The 21,056-nt window shown below is 37.6% G+C and overlaps 1 protein-coding gene across 7 annotated transcripts in view; it reads left to right on the top strand.

Annotated features, from left to right (window-relative positions):
• The first annotated feature begins 326 nt into the window (after positions 1–326).
• Positions 327–21,056, top strand: part of CENPE (centromere protein E) — an 81,362-nt gene continuing 60,632 nt past the window's right edge. For all 7 annotated transcript variants that reach the window (XM_044946156.2, XM_025290343.3, XM_044946155.2 and 4 more), the window contains exons 1-14: positions 327–483; positions 1,905–1,996; positions 4,612–4,701; positions 4,817–4,935; positions 6,033–6,152; positions 6,599–6,680; positions 6,838–6,905; positions 6,983–7,048; positions 12,379–12,430; positions 14,212–14,299; positions 14,863–14,992; positions 15,935–16,054; positions 16,951–17,109; positions 20,478–20,622. In XM_044946156.2, the coding sequence (XP_044802091.2) occupies positions 428–483; positions 1,905–1,996; positions 4,612–4,701; positions 4,817–4,935; positions 6,033–6,152; positions 6,599–6,680; positions 6,838–6,905; positions 6,983–7,048; positions 12,379–12,430; positions 14,212–14,299; positions 14,863–14,992; positions 15,935–16,054; positions 16,951–17,109; positions 20,478–20,622 (1,387 nt within the window). In that variant the 5' untranslated portion in view covers positions 327–427. The remainder of the gene's footprint in view (positions 484–1,904; positions 1,997–4,611; positions 4,702–4,816; positions 4,936–6,032; positions 6,153–6,598; positions 6,681–6,837; positions 6,906–6,982; positions 7,049–12,378; positions 12,431–14,211; positions 14,300–14,862; positions 14,993–15,934; positions 16,055–16,950; positions 17,110–20,477; positions 20,623–21,056) is intronic.

The following is a 21,056-nucleotide window of genomic DNA, read 5'->3' on the forward strand; positions in this document are numbered from 1 at the left end:
AGTCGTGTCCGACTCTGTGTGACCCCATAGACGGCAGCCCAAGAAGAAAATTTTTCAGCTCTGTTTTTTCCAGATTTCAAACACTTTAAGGATGGGGCGAAAGAAGGCGTTTCTATAAGGCTGCCAGCACTTCAACGGCATTTAGCAAATACTAGTTATTTCCGCTATTACCCAGTGAATCGCTCACCAGGCGCTTCCTGGACCGAGTCTGCGGCCCGAAACCTTCCAACCCATTATCTTTGGACTTGCCGCCGGCCTGGCGTCCCCCGCGCCGCGACACAGATGGAACGGACCGTGACGTCACGAGACCGCGACTCAATCAGACGCGGCGTTTGGGAAATTTTAAATTTAAAGGCGGGGTGGTCCGTACGCTCTGAAGCGTCGGCCGTGGAGGTTTCTGACGTATTCCCTGGATCCACCAGGCAGGATGGCGGAGGAAGGAGCCGTAGCCGTCTGCGTGCGGGTTCGGCCGCTCAATAACAGGTAGGTAGGCCAGACCGAGCCCAGGTCCCCACTGCGGACTCCGGCGCCGGCATGAACCGGAGGAATGAGTCCTCGCTCCTCTTTCTTGCTCAGCTGCCTAGAAACTCGGCCACTTACCCGCTTTGTGCCTCGGTTTCCTAACTGTACTGTGACGGGGCAGGATCGAAGATCTAGAGGATCCTGAAAGTCTCTTATATCTGTAACCCAGGCTCACCGACGTTAAAGACCTTACTCCCTGCACTGCACTACCGTCGCCCCATCTGCGGTCCCCACCAGGAAAGTCGAAATCAGAAAGCTCCTACTGCAGTCATCACAGTGCAGTTAAATTTTACGTTTAACTGACTGTCGCTTCCCCTTTACTGTATACGCCCTAAGAGCGAAAGCGAATCAGTTTTGTTGCATTGTATTCGGTACTTCAGTCAATAACTGAATTCCGCATTCAGAATGTTGAATGAACGATATTCATCAATATTGACTTGTTTTTTAGTACAGTTTACTGTATTAAAACAGACACTACCATCGTTGCCCAGTGGATCTCACAACAAAATAGATAAAAGATACAGAATATTAGGTGGTGATACTGGAGTAATAAATGCTTTAGAGAAAAAGCAGGAAGGGGAAGCCAGGCAAATCTGTTTGCTATGCCAGTCTTGGGTCCTCGCCCCAGAATGCTAACACAGTTTTGTCTGTGAGAAACATTTGTTAAATCTTACTGGGTGCATAATAAATGAGAATATCAAGATGAGGAATTTCCTATTTTTAATAAGCTTATTGATGCATTAGAAGACAGCTACATAAAGAAACCATTATATCTTGACAGATGTTATGATAGACAGTTAAAGAATGTTTTCTAGCGAAGTCATTAGTCCTTTAGTGAGATGACTGTAGGAGAGGAACAGGGCAGTGTCAGGGAACACCTGAATCATGAATGAAAGAACAGTTAAGGTACTTAGTGGAAAACTCAGTCAGGGTATTCCAGGCAGAGAAAGGTTGAATCTAATTTTGGGAGTGAACTTCAGGTAGTTGATTCCTCTGGGAGTTAAGGTGTATACAGAATTTAGAGGAAGATGAGATTGAAGAGAAAAATTATAGTGATAGAGGTATCATGTAACAAATTAAAGATTTCAGATGGTTTTTAAATGTTTTAAGAGAGAGAGACATATCAACTGCCACGACTCCATAGGAAGGTGGAAGTGAAGAGTTTCACAAAGAAACTCCCATGAAAGTGCAGGAGGTCACTGAAGCCCCATTTAAAAGTGTTGCCCCCTCAAAGGTAGATTTTCCACATTTATCTTATTTATGGTATTAGTCATTACAATCTTTTAAAATATTTATCAGAAGATGAAGTCTTTCTACTGTCTCTCATACAACACAGCTTCTATGACCAGTTATTCTAAAATACAGTGTTTTTATTCTTTTAGAGAAGAAGCGCCTGAAAAAGATACTCAAGTTTACTGGAAAACTGACAATAATACAGTTTATCAAGTTGATGGGAGTAAATCCTTCAATTTTGGTAAGTTCGTAATAGCATCAAAAGTTAACCTGGTATCCTTTTTCTTTTATGAGTACAAAAGCCTTATGAATAACACTGGATTTGTCACTAAAGATCAAACCAAGCGTTCAATAAACTGCTTCAATGGAAACTTTGAAAAATCGTTGATCCATCATTTATAAGCTAATAAATTGATGCTTAAATACAGTAGTAGTAAAAAAAGAAAAGAATTAAAAAATTAAACACATATACTATTACTGTAGTCACTGTAACTTATGACTGAAACTAACATTCTTCTTCTTACTCATGAGAGTACTTGTGGCCTGAAATTCTGTAAACCCAAAATATGTTGCTTAGTGTCAAGTCATCTTTAAGATCTTCCAATTTGTGTTTGTTGTTTTGGTTTTTTTGTTTGTTTTTGAACTATTTTCAAAACTCTTTAAAGAATAAATAGTGAAGATATTGCTTCTTTGTCTGCTGGAATGCAGCAGGAACCTACCTCTGCTCTTGTGGAGCTTATATAATGGAAAGAAAGGCTTTAAACAAGTAATTTCACCCACTGACATAAGCTTTTGCAGAGATCTAAACTTGGTGTCTGGAATGGTACCATTTACACCAGGACCTGCAGGATGAGTGAGAGCTAGCTAGAACAGAGGGACTTCCAGGCTCTGATGATTAACTAGACTGATTTGTACATTGATTTAGCATGTATATAGTGCTGACAACTATATACCAGTGCCACAGTGCCAGGCACTGTTCTGAGCACTTCCTATATATTCACTCATTTAATCCTCCTAACAAGCCTGTGTATTTGGTGCCTTCCTGTTTTAATGAAGAACTGAAGCACAGTGGCCTGGAGTCACATAGCCAGCAAATAAGAGAGAAAGGCTCCAGATCTGTATTCTAGCCATACCGCCAATGTGCCACTTAGGCTCCATAGAGCAACATGACGTCCTCTAAACAACCTCAGGAGTAAGTGTGGTTAAGTTGTCAAATTAGTGTGAAACTAGAAAGCCACACCCCACTCCAGTACTCTTGCCTAGAAAATCCTATGGATGGAGGAGCCTGGTGGGCTGCAGTCCATGGGGTCACTAAGAGTCGGACACGACTAAGCGACTTCACTTTCACTTTTCACTTTCATCTGTTGGAGAAGGCAATGGCAACCCACTCCAGTGTTTTTGCCTGGAGAATCCCAGGGACGGGGGAGCCTGTTAGGCTGCCGTCTGTGGGGTCGCACAGAGTCGGACACGACTGAAGTGACTTAGCAGCAGCAGCAGCAAAAAGCCACAAAGATGTGTGGAAGAGAAAATGAATTCTGATAAAGGAATGTTTGATGGTATTAACATAATTTTTTTTTTTCAAACTTTTTATTTTGTGTTGGGGTATAGCCAATTAACAACGTTGTGGTAGTTTCAGGTGAACAGTGAAAGAATTCAGCCATACATATACATGTATCCATTCTCCCCCAAATCCCCATCCCATCTAGTCTGGCACATAACATTGAGCAGAGTTCCTTGTGCTGTACAATAGGTCCTGTTGGTTATCCATTTTAAATGTAACAGTGTATACATAACCTTCCCAAAGTCCCTAACTCTCCCTCCCCTCTGGCAACCATAAGTTCATTTTCTAAGTCTGTGAGTCTCTGCTAGAGATTAAAAAACCTAAGTACCACAGATTCTCAGTAGCCATATATGCCCATAATGAATTTGGACTCATCCACCTATCTGAACCACATAATGTTAAGGTTTGAATCATCTGCCATTTCTCCTTGCTCTGAGATAATGACCCTTAAGCAGCCTTCAGATGGCACTTAGGTTTTCCACATTGTTCTGCTAATAGGGCAGATTTGTGGTCACCGTGCAAGGAGTATAATCACTGAACTATTGATTGCAGGTCAATAATTTTCCCTCCTGATTTACAAATCCATTTCTTGTGAGCTTTTTAAAGTGAGGCCACCACTAAAAGAGTGGTCTATTTTTAATGTGCTAACAAAAGCAGAGAACCACATCTTGGACTTGTGAATTCATCAGTGTAAATACCACCCTAAACACCAGCCTTCAGCAGCCAGCTCATTGATCATTCCCCGTAACACTTCAGCTTTGGTCAGTTCTTTTCTTCCAGATATCTGCATTTCTTGGTTTAGTTTGTGCTAAACTTTCTTGCTAGGTATGTTAGAAACATCAGAATTTCTCAAAGAATAGTAACAGTCTGCATTTCCTAGGTGTTAACATATGTTGACAATAATTCTATGAAGAAGATATTAGATGTCCATTTTATAGATTAGGGAGCTGAGGCATGGAGACATCAACCACTTGCCCAAAATCACACAGCCTGTAAGTGGCAGAATCAGGATTTGCAGTCTTGATTCCAGACCCCCATATTCAGATTCAGCCACCATGCCTTACTGCCTCTTGAAAGCACATAGGATAATAGACTTGTATTTTTTCTGTGTGAGGACCAACACATTTTACCTAAAGAGAGTATTTTCATTGGACCAATGAGTTGAAGAAAATATTGTACCTTAAATATTCTATCATACCATATCCTGACAATTTTATTTCTTTGGGCAACTACTAATTCAGAATGAAAATACAGTCAATTTGTTTGGTTTAACTTAAATATGATTTGTTTTTTAGATCGTGTCTTTCATAGTAATGAAACTACTAAAAATGTGTATGAAGAAATTGCGGTTCCAATCATCGATTCTGCCATTCAAGGCTACAATGGTGAGTATTCACTGCAGAAACACTGCAGTCTTTGGTGTTTGTTCAGCAGGCGTCGATCATTTTCTACACTGTAGATTCACTGTAATCTCTGCATGTGTTTGTTTTGTTTTTGCAGGTACTATATTTGCCTACGGGCAGACTGCTTCAGGAAAAACGTATACTATGATGGGTTCACAGGAGTATTTGGGAGTAATACCCAGGGCAATTCATGACATTTTCCAGAAAATTAAGAAGGTAAAGAACTTAGCTAAGTTTCTAGTACATGCAGATAAAAATAGTGATAATAGGATAGCAATCTTAGTGTTCTCTTGTAATGATGAAAGGAAGTAGATTTATACTTATCTCTTAATTATCCAGGGGGAAAGAAGGAAGCCATAGCATAGATTCATTTTTTTTTTCCCATGAACTTACTTAAGAAACTTAAAGTTTTTTTATTCTTTCCCTTAAATCATGAAGCAGTACTCCCACCAAACAGTGGGCATTAAGGAACAGGAAAACCTTATCACAGTTGGGTCCTTACTGCCTTTGTTTAGCTACCAGTCATTATTAAGGAGCAGTAAAAAGTAGACTAGGTAAAAGACAGGAGACCAGAAGGCCAGAATAGGCAACCTAATTAGTTAAGAGTTGATTTTAAATTACCTTTTCATCATTATTTTAATGATTTTCAATTTTTTTAATATATACAGGTTGAGTTTTATTTTGAGGTTAGAGAGTTGAATGGGGTACTTACAATTCTGTGATACTATTGGTTATTTATGAAACTGTGTATTTTGTTGTTGTTTGTTATTGTCAGTATAGAAACACAGGGAGGAATTTTTTTTGTTTTTTTGTTTGTAAAGATAATTTCCTGAAAGACAAATACCACATGACTTCACCTCTATGTAGAATCTGAAAAAAAAAATGAACAAACAGAAACAGACTCATAGATAACAAACAGGTGATTGTCAGAGGGAATGGAAGTTGGAGGAATGAGAAATAGGGTGAGGGAGATTAAGGGGCACAAACTTTCCATTAGAACATCAATGAGTCACGGAGATGAAATGTGCAGCATGGGGAATTCAGTCAGTAATATTGTAACATCTTTATATGATGACACGTGGCAATTAGACTTCTGTGATCACTTGGAAATGTATGGAAATAGTGACCCACCATGTTATGTACCAGGAACTAACATAGTGGAATGGGTCAACCACACATCAACTAAAAAATAAATTAAAATTCTATAAATATGTTTTCTCAAAGAATATTTTAATATTAGCACGTGAGCATTTGTTATTAGGTTTTCATAACTGGATGATCTCTGAAGTCATCACATTATCTTTTTCTTCTAGTTTCCTGATAGGGAATTTCTTTTACGTGTGTCTTACATGGAGATATACAATGAAACCATTACAGACTTACTCTGTGACACTCAAAAAATGAAGCCTTTAATAATTCGGGAAGACTTCAACGTGAGTAACAGAGTTAACAGGGTGGCTTAAAAATTAGATATACTGATTGGGATTATTTTTTCTTGAACATTTGCCTTTAATTTCTGTATACGTTAAAGTATCTTCTGTTATTATGGTTTGTTTTTTATTTTCTTTCTTAGACACTTACAGAGATTATCTCTTAAGTAATATGTATAGTTTTTAAATATTGATAGTTACAGTATTTTGGTGTAAGTGCTTAAAAAGAGTGAGGTGGAACTATCAGGTTAGCATTTGGTATACTTTGGCATAGGAAATACATTGTAAATATCGGAAGTATACTTATTATTTTCATATAGAATAAAAATCCCCATTTCCCACGTAACATACACAAATGAACTCTGTGATAGTTTGTACTTTCTTTTTGAAATGCGAACTTTTAAGTGACTTATATTTCCCTACTTTTACCGTAACTAAACTTGTTTCAGAGGAATGTGTATGTGGCTGACCTCACAGAAGAAGTTGTTTATACATCAGAAATGGCTTTGAAGTGGATCACTAAGGGAGAAAGTAAGACTTTGTACTATATTTCTTAAAACACTTGTAGAAACTATTTAATTGAATGTATTTAGGCTTTAAATCACACTCTTCACTTTTCATCTAAAATAAAAGTTAGTGCTTTTCTTTGGATTTTAATACACACAGCTGAAATGTGACTCTCTTACAGAGAACAGGCATTATGGAATTACAAAAATGAATCAGCGAAGTAGTCGTTCTCATACCATTTTTAGGATGGTAGGTAATTCTCTCTGTATTTTGTCTTTCCAATTAAGAATACACTAATTTTTCTATAAGTTGCCTTTTCTTTCTAGATTTTGGAAAGCAGAGAGAAAGGTGAACCTTCTAATTTTGAAGGATCTGTCAAAGTGTCCCATTTGGTGAGTATTGAGGAACCATGATAATGTACTATACGAGCCAAAGCAAAATTTAATTTAGCTGCTGAAGGTTTGGTTTCATAAGAACTGTTGACTATTTGGCAAAAGCATCTATAAATTGGTAGTTTAGTCTCACTAGTAACGTGAAATTTCTAGCAGAAATGCAGGAAGAGGTCAGAGGATCTTACTTCCCGTGATCTTACACTGCCACTCCCTAAGCTTTAGGTGTAAGAACTGTAAGAGTGGGCTTTCCCTAACCAGTAATGGAGAAAGGGCTAATTCTATGCACCTTTAAGAGTTAACGTAATCTTGGGATTCGATGGGGTTTTGTGTGTTCGTGATTTTGGGGTTTTGTTTTTTGGCCTCCACCAGTGCAACTGAGACTTGTGAAATAAATGAAAACCTGGGTGAAATAGTTTAAAAAAATCACATTACTCTAGTTTATATTCAGTACCTGTCTGTTGGTAGGTGAATATAAGCATTATGCAAACATTCCTTCTTCCTGAACTGTATCATTTTTCTTCTTCTTTTTTTTTTGTGCTTCCTTTCTATTCCTTACCGTTATTGTTTTGTTCTCTGTCTTCAAGGCCTGAATTCTTTAGTTTGATGTGGGATATGATTCAAGATGACTACATTTGATTTGAAAATTTCAGGGGAAAAGTAATAAATCTATAATATGTTTACTTTTAGATTTTGAAAACTCAGTTAGATATCTAATTCCAGTTCACCTTAGTTATTTTACCATACAAGTATAGCATTTATTTTAATAGACTGGTCTTTTAACAGCAAACCTAACTTCTGTTTTGTTGTCCAAAGCCAGCCTGTATATATCACTACAATTTTAACTTTTAATATAATTTAGCTTTACTAGTCTTGACATACTTAGTGATCCATTTGGTGTCTTTTCTCATATTTTTTGATGATCTATCATCTAGGGACCATAGATACTATCTAACCCAACACTCCAGATTTGCCACTTACTCTTAAGTATCTTATTGGGAAGAGGACTTCCCCAAAGAGTCATTTTCTGGCTCTTTAAAGATGGTTTTTTGGGTTGGTTTTTTTTTTTTTTTTCTGAGTGTCTCCTCGCCTTCCTGGAATAATAACATCCAAGTGCTCTCAGCCCAGGTCCTTTATTTTTGGAGTTTCTTTCCTCCTACCCTCCTAATTAAAGCACAAGAGTGTTCTGTAGCCTTTCTTCACTTGTTTGCCCTCAGGCATTGTTACCATTTCTGTGCTGATGATGGTCAAATATTTACTGTTTCTGAAGTCTCTGAGTTCTAAGTCATGTCTCTCCATAAAGATTGTCCCACTGTTGATTATCTCAAGCTTCAGTGGGTCTAAAGCCAAATTAATTTATTCCTATCATAGTGAATATTCCTTTTACCAGTAGTACTTATATCTTAATTCATGCTGCTTTCCTTACCACTATCCCCCTTTATTATGCCCCTACCGAGGTCATTTGTGAAGTGAAGTCACTCAGTCGTGTCTGACTCTTTGTGACCCCATGGACTGTAGCCTACCGGGCTCCTCCGTCCATGGGATTTTCCAGGCAAGAGTACTGGAGTGGGTGCCATCGCCTTCTCCAGGGGATCTTCCTGACCCAGGGCTCTAACCCGGGTCTCCCACAGTTAGGCAGACGCTTTACCGTCTGAGCCACGAGGTCATTTGTAGTAGATGCTATGTAACAGCGATTAGATTTCTTTGCGTATTTTAGTGAAAATAGTACATATCTGAGACAGAACTGTAAAACAAGAGTACATAATTATCTGCCCATTCCCCAAAGAAAGAATTAACCTAAATCTCCACTTTCTTTAAATACATTAAGAATATTTACTGGACTCTCAAATTAAAAAAAAAAAGAAGACATCCCTCCACTACTTGCTGTCTTCACTACCACTTGCCTGAATGTTCTAGTGGTTTTCCCTACTTTTTTCAATTTCAGTCTGAATTTGGCAATAAGGAGTTCATGGTCTGAGCCACAGTCAGCTCCTGGTCTTGTTTTTGCTGACTGTATAGAGCTTCTCCATCTTTGGCTGCAAAGTATATAATCAATCTGATTTCGGTGTTGACCATCTGGTGATGTCCGTGTGTAGAGTCTTCTCTTGTGTTGTTGGACGAGGGTATTTTTTATGACCAGTGCATTTTCTTGGCAAAACTCTATTAGCCTTTACCCTGCTTCATTCCGTGTTCCAAGGCCAAATTTGCCTATTACCCCAGGTGTTTCTTGACTTCCTACTTTTGTATTCCAGTCCCCTATAATGAAATGGACATCTTTTTTGGGTGTTAGTTCTAAAAGGTCTCGTAGGTCGTCATAGAACCATTCAACTTCAGCTTCTTCAGCGTTACTGGTTGGGGCATAGGCTTGGATTACTGTGATATTGAATGGTTTGCCTTGGAAATGAACAGAGATCATTCTGTCGTTTTTGAGATTGCATACAAGTACTGCATTTCAGACTCTTTTGTTGACCATGATGGCTACTCGATTTCTTCTGAGGGATTCCTGCCTGCAGTAGTAGATATAATGGTCATCTGAGTTAAATTCACCCATTCCAGTCCATTTCATTTCACTGATTCCTAGAATGTCGACATTCACTCTTGTCATCACTTGTTTGACCACTTCCAATTTGCCTTGATTCATGGACCTGACATTCCAGGTTCCTATTCAATATTGCTCTTTACAGCATCAGACCTTGCTTCTATCACAGTCACATCCACAGCTGGGTATTGTTTTTACTTTGGCTCCATCCCTTCATTCTTTCTGAAGTGAGAAATAGATTTAAGGGCCTAGATCTGATAGATAGAATGCCTGATGAACTATGGAATGAGGTTCGTGACATTGTACAGGAGACAGGGATCAAGATCATCCCCATGGAAAAGAAATGCAAAAAAGCAAACTGGCTGTCTGGGAAGGCCTTACGAATAGCTGTGAAAAGAAGAGAAGCAAACAGCAAAGGAGAAAAGGAAAGACATAGGCATGTGAATGCAGAGTTCCAAAGAATGGCAAGAAGAGATAAGAAAGCCTTCCTCAGCGATCAATGCAAAGAAATTGAGGAAAACAACAGAATGGGAAAGACTAGAGATCTCTTCAAGAAAATTAGAGATACCAAGGGAACATTTCATGCAAAAATGGGCTCAATAAAGGACAGAAATGGTATGGACCTAACAGAAGCAGAAGATATTAAGAAGAGATGGCAAGAATACACAGAAGAACTGTACAAAAAAGATCTTCATGACCCAGATAATCACGATGGTGTGATCACTGACCTAGAGCCAGACATCCTGGAATGTGAAGTCAAGTGGGCCTTAGAAAGCATCACTACAAACAAAGCTAGTGGAGGTGATGGCATTCCATTTGAGCTATTTCAAATCCTAAAAGATGATGCTGTAAAAGTGCTGCCCTCAATATGCCAGCAAATTTGGAAAACTCAGCAGTGGCCACAGGACTGGAAAAGGTTAGTTTTCATTCCAATCCCAAAGAAAGGCAATGCCAAAGAATGCCCAAACTACCACACAATTGCACTCATCTCACATGCTAGTAAAGTAATGCTCAAAATTCTCCAAGCCAGGCTTCAGCAATATGTGAACCATGATGAACTTCCTGATGTTCAAGCTGGTTTTAGAAAAGGCAGAGGAACCAGAGATCAAATTGCCAACATCCGCTGGATCATGGAAAAAGCAAGAGGGTTCCAGAAAAACATCTATTTCTGCTTTGACTATGCCAAAGCCTTTGACTGTGCGGATCACAATCAACTGTGGAAAATTCTTCAAGAGATGGGAATACCAGACCACCTGACCTGCCTCTTGAGAAACGTATATGCAGGTCAGGAAGCAACAGTTCGAACTGGACATGGAACAACAGACTGGTTCCAAATAGGAAAAGAAGTACGTCAAGGCTGTATATTGTCACCCTCCTTATTTAACTTATATGCAGAGTACATCATGAGAAACGCTGGGCTAGAAGAAGCACAAGCTGGAATCAAGATTGCTGGAAGAAATATCAATAACCTCAGATATGCAGATGACACCACCCTTATGGCAGAAAGTGAAGAAGAACTAAAAAGCCTCTTGATGAAAGTGAAAGTGGAGAGTGAAAAAGCTGGCTTAAAGCTCAACATTCAGAAAACTAAAATCATGGCATCCTGTCCCATCAATTCATGGGAAATAGATGGGGAAACAGTGGAAACAGTGTCAGACTTTATTTTGGGGGGCTCCAAAATCACTGCAGATGGTGACTGCAGCCATGAAATTAAAAGACGCTTACTCCTTGAAAGGAAAGTTATGTCTAACCTAGATAGCATATTCAAAAGCAGAGACATTACTTTGCCAACAAAGGTCCGTCTAGTCAAGGCTATGGTTTTTCCTGTGGTCATGTATGGATGTGAGAGTTGGACTATGAAGAAGGCTGAGTGCCGAAGAATTGATGCTTTTGAACTGTAGTGTTGGAGAAGACTCTTGAGAGTACCTTGGACTGCAAAGAGATCCAACCAGTCCATTCTAAAGGAGATCAGCCCTGGGTGTTCTTTGGAAGGAGTGATGCTAAAGCTGAAACTCCAGTACTTTGGCCACCTCATGCGAAGAGTTGACTCATTGGAAAGACTGATGCTGGGAGGGATTGGGGGCAGGAGGAAAAGGGCATGATAGAGGATGAGATGGCTGGATGGCATCACTGACTCGATCGACGTGAGTCGGAGTGAACTCCACGGGTTGGTGATGGACAGGGAGGCCTGGTGGGCTGTGATTCATGGTGTCGCAAAGAGTCGGACTCGACTGAGCTACTGAACTGAACTGAACTGAAAATGACCTCTGGTTGCACAGTTTAAAAGAGCAGCTCATTCAAGGAATGGGAGGAGGAAGGATAAAATCAGCAAAGCTACACTGAGCAGGTAACATTTGCCTTGGATCCTGAATAAAGAACATTAGAGGTAACAGAGAATGGCATGGGGTAGCACTTGGAAGTATAGAAGAAGTACATGAGGTATTCAGGGTGTAGTGAGTAGTTCCGTATGAATTAGGCGTAGGTAATGAATAGATATAAGGCTGAAGCAACACAAGTGCCTGATTGCAAAGAATCACATTCAGCATGATAAGGTTCTGAACTTTGTGTAGGAAATAGAAAACCTGTTCTGGCGGCATTATGGAGATATATTGCGTTACAAAGAAGGAACAAACATTATGGATTGGTTTGACAAGACAAGGCCTAAACGGTGGGGTGAGAGATGAGGTCACAGGTGGAGTGTTCAGGTAAACTGCGTGATTAAAATGTTCTTTCAGTGGTTTGGATTTTATCTCCAGTTATACTTTCTAAAGGTTTATTTCCATCTGTCTTACAGAATTTGGTCGATCTTGCAGGCAGTGAACGGGCTGCTCAAACAGGTGCTGAAGGTAAGGAAAACTTATGAAACACGACGTTGACTTGAGTGTCTTCCAATTCTTTTGCAGAATATAAGTGCTGCCGTGCATTTTAGAAACTAATAAAGTAAGGATAATAATAATATTGTGATAAAAGTCCTCAGTGTAAAAAGTAGCTTCTGTATCTGACTAATTATCTCATTTGGGATACTATGTGTGTGTTAGTCGCTGAGTCGTGTCCAGCTTTTTGCAACCCCATGGGCTGTGCATCCCCATGTGACCGACCAGACTCCTCTGTCCGTGCAATTCTCCAGGCAGGAATACTGGAGTGGGTTGCCATTTCCTTCTCCAGGGAGTCTTCCCTGGGCCAGGGATCGAACCCATGTCTCACACTGAAGGCAAATTCTTTACCGACTGAGCCACCAGGGAAGTCCTTGGGCTACTATACCATCAATTTTTTAAAAAGCCAAAACTATGCAGTTTGTAGAATTGTATAGCTGAAGAGCTTATGAGAGTACCATGAAAACCATCTAAATTTTCATAATTAGTAAGAAAATTCAGAAAGGTCATGGGGTACACAATTACTATTCAGACATTAATAATTCTTAAAGACAACCAGCTACAATATTTAGTGTACAAAAATATGCAATATACAATAATAGGTTAGAAGATGTAATACCTCAGAAGAAACTCAACAAAAATTGCACAGAGCCAAAAAAATAAAACTTCAAAGACAGACCTAAAGGACATAACCAAATATTAATACATAAACAAATGGAAACGCACACTTAGATGGAAAGGTGCAAAATCATAAAGATGTCAAGCCTCCCTCGTGTTAATTTCCTGCAGCCTGACATAAAGTTACCCAGCTAAGCATGGCCTATCTCCACCAAATCAGACCTATGAACAGGAAGTACATACTGTTGTTTCAAGTTGGCTTATTAAATAACAGTATTATAGCATCAGCTAAATAATGCATCTATGAAATAACAGCTATTCAGAGTTATTTGATGCATTATTTTGTGTGTACATAGTAGATTGGAATCCTACATATCCCTCAACAGGGTTCTGGGTAAGAAATTTCTGATATGTCCATACATTGAAATTCTGTGTTATGAAAAAGAAAGAAAAAGACCAGTGTTTACTAATCTGATGCAAGTGAAAAAAAGCAAAGGACAAAATAGTATATGTAGTATGCTACTATTTGTCTGAAAATTAAAGAGAGAAATGAGTGTATATGAACTTGTATTTCTAAAAATCTCCAGAAGAATAAATAATAAAGATGGTTTCCTGGTAAGAGGGGATAGGAAACCTGTCCTGGTTGGGGCATAAAACTGGAAGAGAGCTTTTTCAGAGTACTTGTTCTTTTTTTAATGTTAGAGTCATGTGTGCATATTTAGTTTTAAAATTAAAGATTTTGGGGTTGTGAGTCCATATAGGGACAAATTTGGCTTTAAGTCTGTAGTTGTCTGTATTTGAAGTTTTAAAAAAACTAGATTCAAAAGGAGTAATTAGAGGGGATCTTTTAGGAAATGGACTTTTCCTCCCTCTTGTTCTTTTTTTTTTTTTTTTTCATCTTTTTTGTTGTGCTATTTCTCTCAGATGATAACCTTTCTGATTCATCTAATAGGTGGGAGGGTAGGGAGAGAGCACCTCCATTGGTGATATTAAAGGTAGACTCAGATTTAGTCCAAAACAGAGACTTCAACATCTGTCCCTTTAATTTCTACTTTCTCTCATAATTTGCTGATAAATAAGGTCATCATCCAATACAAAGCTCAATATTAGTATTTATATTTGTTTAATAAATACAGGTTTGCGACTCAAGGAAGGCTGTAATATAAATCGAAGTTTATTTATTTTGGGACAAGTGATCAAGAAACTTAGCGATGGACAAGTTGGGTAAGTATACCCCACTGTACATTTGTCTGTTAATACTTATGTTTAAATTAGGTCAAAAATTTTAATAGTTTTGTGTGTGGTTGCTCAGTCATGTCCGACTCTTTGCAACCCCATGTCCTGTAACCCGCCAGGCTCCTCTGTCCATGGCATTTTTCAGGCAAGAACACGAGTGGTTTGCCATTTCCTACTCCAAGGAATCTTCCTGACCCAGGGATTGACCCATGTCTCTTGAGTCTTCTGCATTGGAAAAGGCAGATTCTTTACCACTGCGCCATGTGGGAATCCCTTAGTGACACTCAAAATATATGTACCTATTTCTTTCATATATTCGAAAGCTCTCATGACTGAGCATTTGTGGCTTCTTATACATATGATTGTGTCCTACTAAATTTACTTTCTGTATTTTAAATATTTTTTTTAGTTAATAGTTTCAATCTGCCCCATATAACCTGTAAAGAATTAATTTTATAACTATAGCTATTTTAAGGTTCTCCATTAAAAACCAACCAATTTTGTTATATAAAAACTTTCTCTTTTTCTTCCCAAACTCATTTCTCTTTAAGTGGTTTCATAAATTATCGAGATAGCAAATTAACACGAATTCTCCAGAATTCCTTGGGAGGAAATGCAAAAACACGTATCATCTGCACAATTACTCCAGTGTCTTTTGATGAAACACTTAGTACTCTCCAGGTGAGTTTGATTTTTATCTCAAATTAATATGAGGGGATATCATCTTTAAGAAGGAAAAATTACCTACTAAAAATAGGTATAGGTCTTTTAATTGACATAACATACCTGATAAAATAAGATTGATGTGTTTTTCCAAAATCACAAAATCCAAAATCCATTATCCCACCTCCACAATTTCTGCCACATTCAACACTATTTTACTGAAATTGACTTGATTTTTTATTTTTACAAACTCACTTATGAAAGGAAACTTTATATCAGTTCCATAAATGAAGAACTAATAGCACTTAGAACAAATAGAAGGTGACTCAAAAAACATTTGTATGTGTTTATAACAACAACAAAAAAACTTCTAAAACTCCTGCTAGCCATTTGTTGCCTGTCTTTGCACTGAGCCTAGGTCCTGCATTTTATGTTTAAAGAAAAAAAGGAGGAGGGTTGGGGTGGGAGAACTGAATTGTCAATAGAATAGCTGTCTCAATGAAGGATTCAGTGTCATATATAATGGACACCTTCATGTACCCACTTAAAGTTACTTCTGATACACTCTAAGAAACATTGGTTTAAATAGCTATTGAGTACTAGATCTAGGTACTGTCAGAGAAAAAAGATAGAAAATAGAGTCACGGGCTTCACAGAATTGATAGTCTTATAGGGAAGACAAGACCTGTCTTCCAATGTGATTGCCTTGGATTAATGCTTAAGTGGCTAGTAAGTAGGATAGAGTTCAAAGGAAGGAGAAGGGCTTTTGATGGGAGCACTACTGGCCTTGTTATGGAGACCTAGAATGCTCTCTGTATCAGAAGTATTAAACTACCTGGGAAGAGTACTGATTTTTTTTTCTTTTTTTTTTTTTTTTTTACAAATCTTAATTACAAGAAAACCAAGTATTATTAATTTGTGTGTATGTTGAGTGCATAACACTTCTGCATTTTTTCCCAGTTTGCCAGCACTGCCAAATACATGAAGAATACTCCTTATGTTAACGAGGTATCAAGTGATGAAGCTCTCCTGAAAAGATACAGGAAAGAAATAATGGATCTTAAAAAGCAGTTAGAGGAGGTATGTATGAACCATGTATTTCAGTAAAGAGAAGAGACAGATTTAGAATTGAGATCTGCCTAAATGCCCAGAGATTCTGAAGCCATCAATAACTGAGCTTTTAAACTGAAAGTTTAAAACAATTTTCAACCAAGAAGAAATCAACTCATACAAAATTTAGTTTAATATACTATAAACTAAAAGACTTGGTTTCCTGAAATTATTTTAGGTTTTGTTTTTCATTTTCAAAGGGCAAAATTTGATGTTTTCAAATGGGCCAAGTTGACAGAGTTTTTTAAAAAAATTATCACAAATACATAGGAAATTAGGTTAAAAAAGAGAGAGGCCATGTATAGTTACCTAAAACTACTTTCCAGAGTTTCACATTATCTTGAACTTTTCTTTCCAAACCCAGAATAGGAATTCAATAAAATAGGATAATCACTTATAATTGTAATTTGTTTGTTCTAACTATTATGGCCCTCGATTTTGTGTAAATCTTGCATTCTGGTGATATTTTTAGGAGTGATCTAAAATAACAAATGGTAATCTTATGAAAACATCTCTTCTTTGCTGTAGGTATTCAAATCTCTGCTTTTATGATCTCTCTGCCTTCTATTTATATATTTTAAGCAGTTAATAGAATTGCCTTAGCTGCATTGTAATAATTTTACACACAGCATTTAGAATAATGACATGAGAAGAAATGGTTATTTTACTTTATTTTTAGTTTGAGAAATTACTGATTATGGTAACTGTGTACTAGAGTTCTGTACATAGAGTATGTTTTATTTCAATATAGTTAAAATTCTCTTAGTTCACATACAAATTTCTATTCTGTTCTTTTAAAGCTACTTTCAAGGTTTTAAAATACAGCTACATTTATTATTAACATAATCCGTTATTACATTCTATAGGTTTCTTTAGAGACTCGAGCACAGGCAATGGAAAAAGACCAACTGGCCCAGCTCTTGGAAGAAAAAGATCTACTTCAAAAAGTCCAGATTGAGAAAATCCAAAACCTAACACGGATGCTGGTGACATCTTCTTCCCTCTCATCGCAGCAAGAATTAAAGGTAAAATTTAAAAGATGACAGCTTAAACTTGGTATACAGAGAATAGAACTGGACATTCCTATATATTTATTACATAAATATTCATTTATCGTCTTTCGCTACATTATATTCAAGAAACCAAGAACCTGTTGTATATTTGAAGTTCATTAAAATTACCGATCCCTGATGTAGAAGTACTAATTCAAGGATTCAAGCTTACTACTTTAGTTTTCTTCTAGGAGTTTTATGGTTTCAGGTGTTAACATTCAAGTCTTTAATCAGTTTCAATTGATTTTTATATATAAGAAAATCATATATTATATACATGTAAGTATAGTGGTCCAGTGTAAATGTTTCTTACTTACGTGCAAGTAAGATAGTGGTCCAGTTTCATTCTTTTACATATGGCTGTCCAGTTTTCCCAGCATCACTTACTGAGCAGACTGTCCTTTCCCTATTTTATCTTCTTCGTTCCTTTGTTGTAAATTAATTGATCATATATGTGAGGGTTTATTTCTGGGCTTCTAGTCCATTGTTTTTATGTGTCTGTTTTTGTGGCACTATCATACATATTGTTTTGATTGCTATAGCATTGTAGTTTGAAATCAGGAAGCATGATGCCTCCAGCTTTGCCCTACTTTCTCAAGACTGTTTTGGCTATTTGAAGTCTTTTGTGGTTTTCAGTCTACAGTATAGCCAAGGAATCTGTTTGCAATAGGTTTCTTAAGAAATTCTTATATAATTCATTAGCTGATTGGAAACCACGGGTGTCTGAAGTATATTGGAATATTTTCTGTTTAAAGAAATAAGAATGTTAATATCAAGAAATTGATCTAGACTATAGATCAGCATAGTAATCAAAATTCTGACTTCCGATTTGTATGTTTTTGTTTTTACTAGGGTTTTATTTATCTGACAGATTTTTTTTTATTTAAGAAGATAGCCTTTGGATTTCAACTCCCTGGGTATGAATCCCAGTTCTGTCAATTCCTAACACCTCACCTTAACCAATGTCTCAAATATACTTTGCCACAGTTTCCTTATCTGTGATATAATAGGTTGGTCCCTACTTCATAGGATTGTTGTGAGAATTAAGTGAAGTGACATACAGTATGTGCATAACACTATACTTTACACTCAGAAATCCTCATTAAATGTATACTGCTAAGATTATTACTGGGCTTTCCTGGTGGCTCCAGTAGTAAAGAATCCACCTGCCAACATAGGAGACAGTTTTAATTCCTATTCTGGGAAGACCCCAAATGCGGAGCAACAAAGCCTGTGCTCCACAGCTATTGAGCTTGTGCTCTAGAGCCCAGGAGCTACAACTACTGAAGCCCACCTCGAGCCCATGCTCCACAACAACAGAAGTCACTGCAATGAGGGGTCCACTCACTGCAATTAAAGGAAAGCTTGCGCACCAACAAAGACCCTACATAACCAGAAATAAATATGTTTTTAAAATATATGTATTATTAATAGGTATCATGTACAGATCACCACACTAAGTATAGAGACACTCAAGATCTGTTTCTTGACTGAGTGATGAGTAGAAAATAGCCCAGTGGAAGGTATAGGGAATAGTATTTCAGAAAAACACATATGCAAAAGCTTGAAGTTGTGGGACAACAATATATTAGACTTTCTGGTGGCATGGGCATTGTAAACCACATTAAGGGATTTGAACTTTGCATTTTGCTAAAGACAAGGAAAAACCTTGTATAGAATGTAATCGCAATTGCATTTTGGAAAGGTGTGATTGCTATGTGCATCAGATTGATTTGGCCTCTACAAGGATTGTGGTTCTGAAGATGGGAGAAATTGGATAAACTGGAGAGCCATTTGGGAGGCAGACTCAACTGGACTTTGTGGTTGTTGGAATGCAGGGGCAAGGAAAGAGAGAAGGAGGCATCCTGAATGACTTGCAAGCATTAGTAGGCTTTCTGGGCAGTTGGTAGTGTGTGTATTCACTGAATGAAGAGTAGTGGAGCTGCTCAATGTTTGATTCAGGACATCTCCATTTTAAGAGATCAGGCAGTTGGAAATGTGAAAGGTCTGAGATGGAGATGTTAGTTTGGGTATTAACTACAGCTGATCCAATTTAAAGTCCTGGGAATGGATGAGCTTGCCCTTGGAGCATGTTGAGAATAGAAAGAACAGAGGGTCAAACACAGAACCCCAAGAAACAACAATTTTTAGTCAAAAGCAGAATAAAAGAATCCCTAAAGGAGCCCATGTTGAGCTCTAGAATTGAAAGGAAATCAGGTGAATGTGGTAAGCAGTGTCACGTTCCGCTTATATCTGCTTACAGATGCTGAAGACAAAGATGCTTCAGATTTAGAAATGAGAAGCTTATTTGCAAAAGCAGTTTGAGTTATGCGTTGGTAATAAAAGCCACCTTGCTGTGGGTAGAGATACCCAAAGGGATGGGATCTTGAATATAGTTGAAGAGTCTGGCCTTAGAAGGAGAAACATCTGTTCATTTCAACAAGGACAGAAGAAGGAATGCTTTTGTAAGTTTAGGCTTATATTGTCTTTGTGAAATAGGTTTAACTTTTCTGCTGAGATATCAAGAGATGGTTGGAGACACACGTTCATAGTGCTCAGAGTTTGAAATAGTATAGCGCATGGTGTTGAGCTGAAGGTCATTGGAGTAAAATATATATGTACAGCTGGGTTTTGCAGAGCAGGCCGTGGAAAGGGCTGGCTGTCTCAAACCTAAAGGTAGTGTGTGTAGAGGCATGAAAGCGAGCAGTGTATTCTGGGAACAGCAGTTAATCTTGAGATACAGTGCAGTAGACAGAAATGATCCTGAAGAGACAAAGCAGTAGATACATGATGAGGACGAAGATAGTGTATAAACTAAAAGAAAATGGTAGCTAGAGAGAAGTGAGGAGGCAAGAGTTTATTTCTTTAAAAAATCAAAAGCAAATAAATAGGCTTGAGCATTTGTAAAGCCAAGAAGAAGGAGCTAGGGAAGGTGGCAGATGACCAGATAACTGAGGGAACGGAACTTGGTACCCCAAAGTGCTGTTGATAGCTATGGGGTAGCAGTAGCAGCTGTCCCTTCCTTGTAACACCAGAGTACTTGAAGAGTTGTACGTCAACCGATTCCTTTCAGTTATGTTCCAGAAAAGCTTATAAGTAAACCTTCAGATAGAACATATAGTGTAAATGATGGTTTCATCAAAGTTTTCAGGGGTTAAACACTGATCTGAAAAGCTTGAATATGTTTTCTTATCTCAGGATATCCTTAAACTATTAAGATACTAAACTCAACTTAGTAAAAATTCCACCAAGGCAATGGTTTTTTAAAATGGAAACTAGTTCCTTTGTTTTACAGTATATGAGCCCCAATCTATGTGAGGTAATTTTGATTTCTTTTTTAGGCTAAAAAAAAACGAAGAGTCACTTGGTGCGCGGGGAAAATTAACAAAATGAAGGACTCAAACTACGTAAATGAATTTAACATGGCAGTGAATGTAACAACAAGAACACATAAGGCTGCTGTAAGTTTAGGAGAAATTGATGAATGTGAGTACTTTTCCAATTACTTTCATTTATGAAAGCATTTCTATAAAGAGGGACATTTTTTTTAACTTTATTTTTTAATTGAAGGATAATTATTTTACAGAATTTTGTTGTTTTCCGTTAAACCTCAACATAATCAGCCATCAGTGTACATATGTCCCCTCCCTAAAGCAGGACTTTATTTATAACTCAGTAATGTGATAAACACATTTAAATAAAATGTATGTATTAATATTTTAAGTGTAATTACAATGGAGATCATGAGAAAGTTAAGTGATTTTTAAAAAGTGAACGTTCATGAAGTTTTCTATTATTTCCACATCTCTTAAGAATGATGATGCATTGTAGTTGAAGCACACATTTTTGTTCTAATCATTATCCAGTTAAATTAGTATCCACATAACATCAGCCTTAAACTACTAATCTTGAAAGAATTC

The sequence above is a fragment of the Bubalus bubalis genome, chromosome 7 (assembly GCF_019923935.1).
Source record: "Bubalus bubalis isolate 160015118507 breed Murrah chromosome 7, NDDB_SH_1, whole genome shotgun sequence".
Lineage (NCBI taxonomy): Eukaryota > Metazoa > Chordata > Mammalia > Artiodactyla > Bovidae > Bubalus > Bubalus bubalis.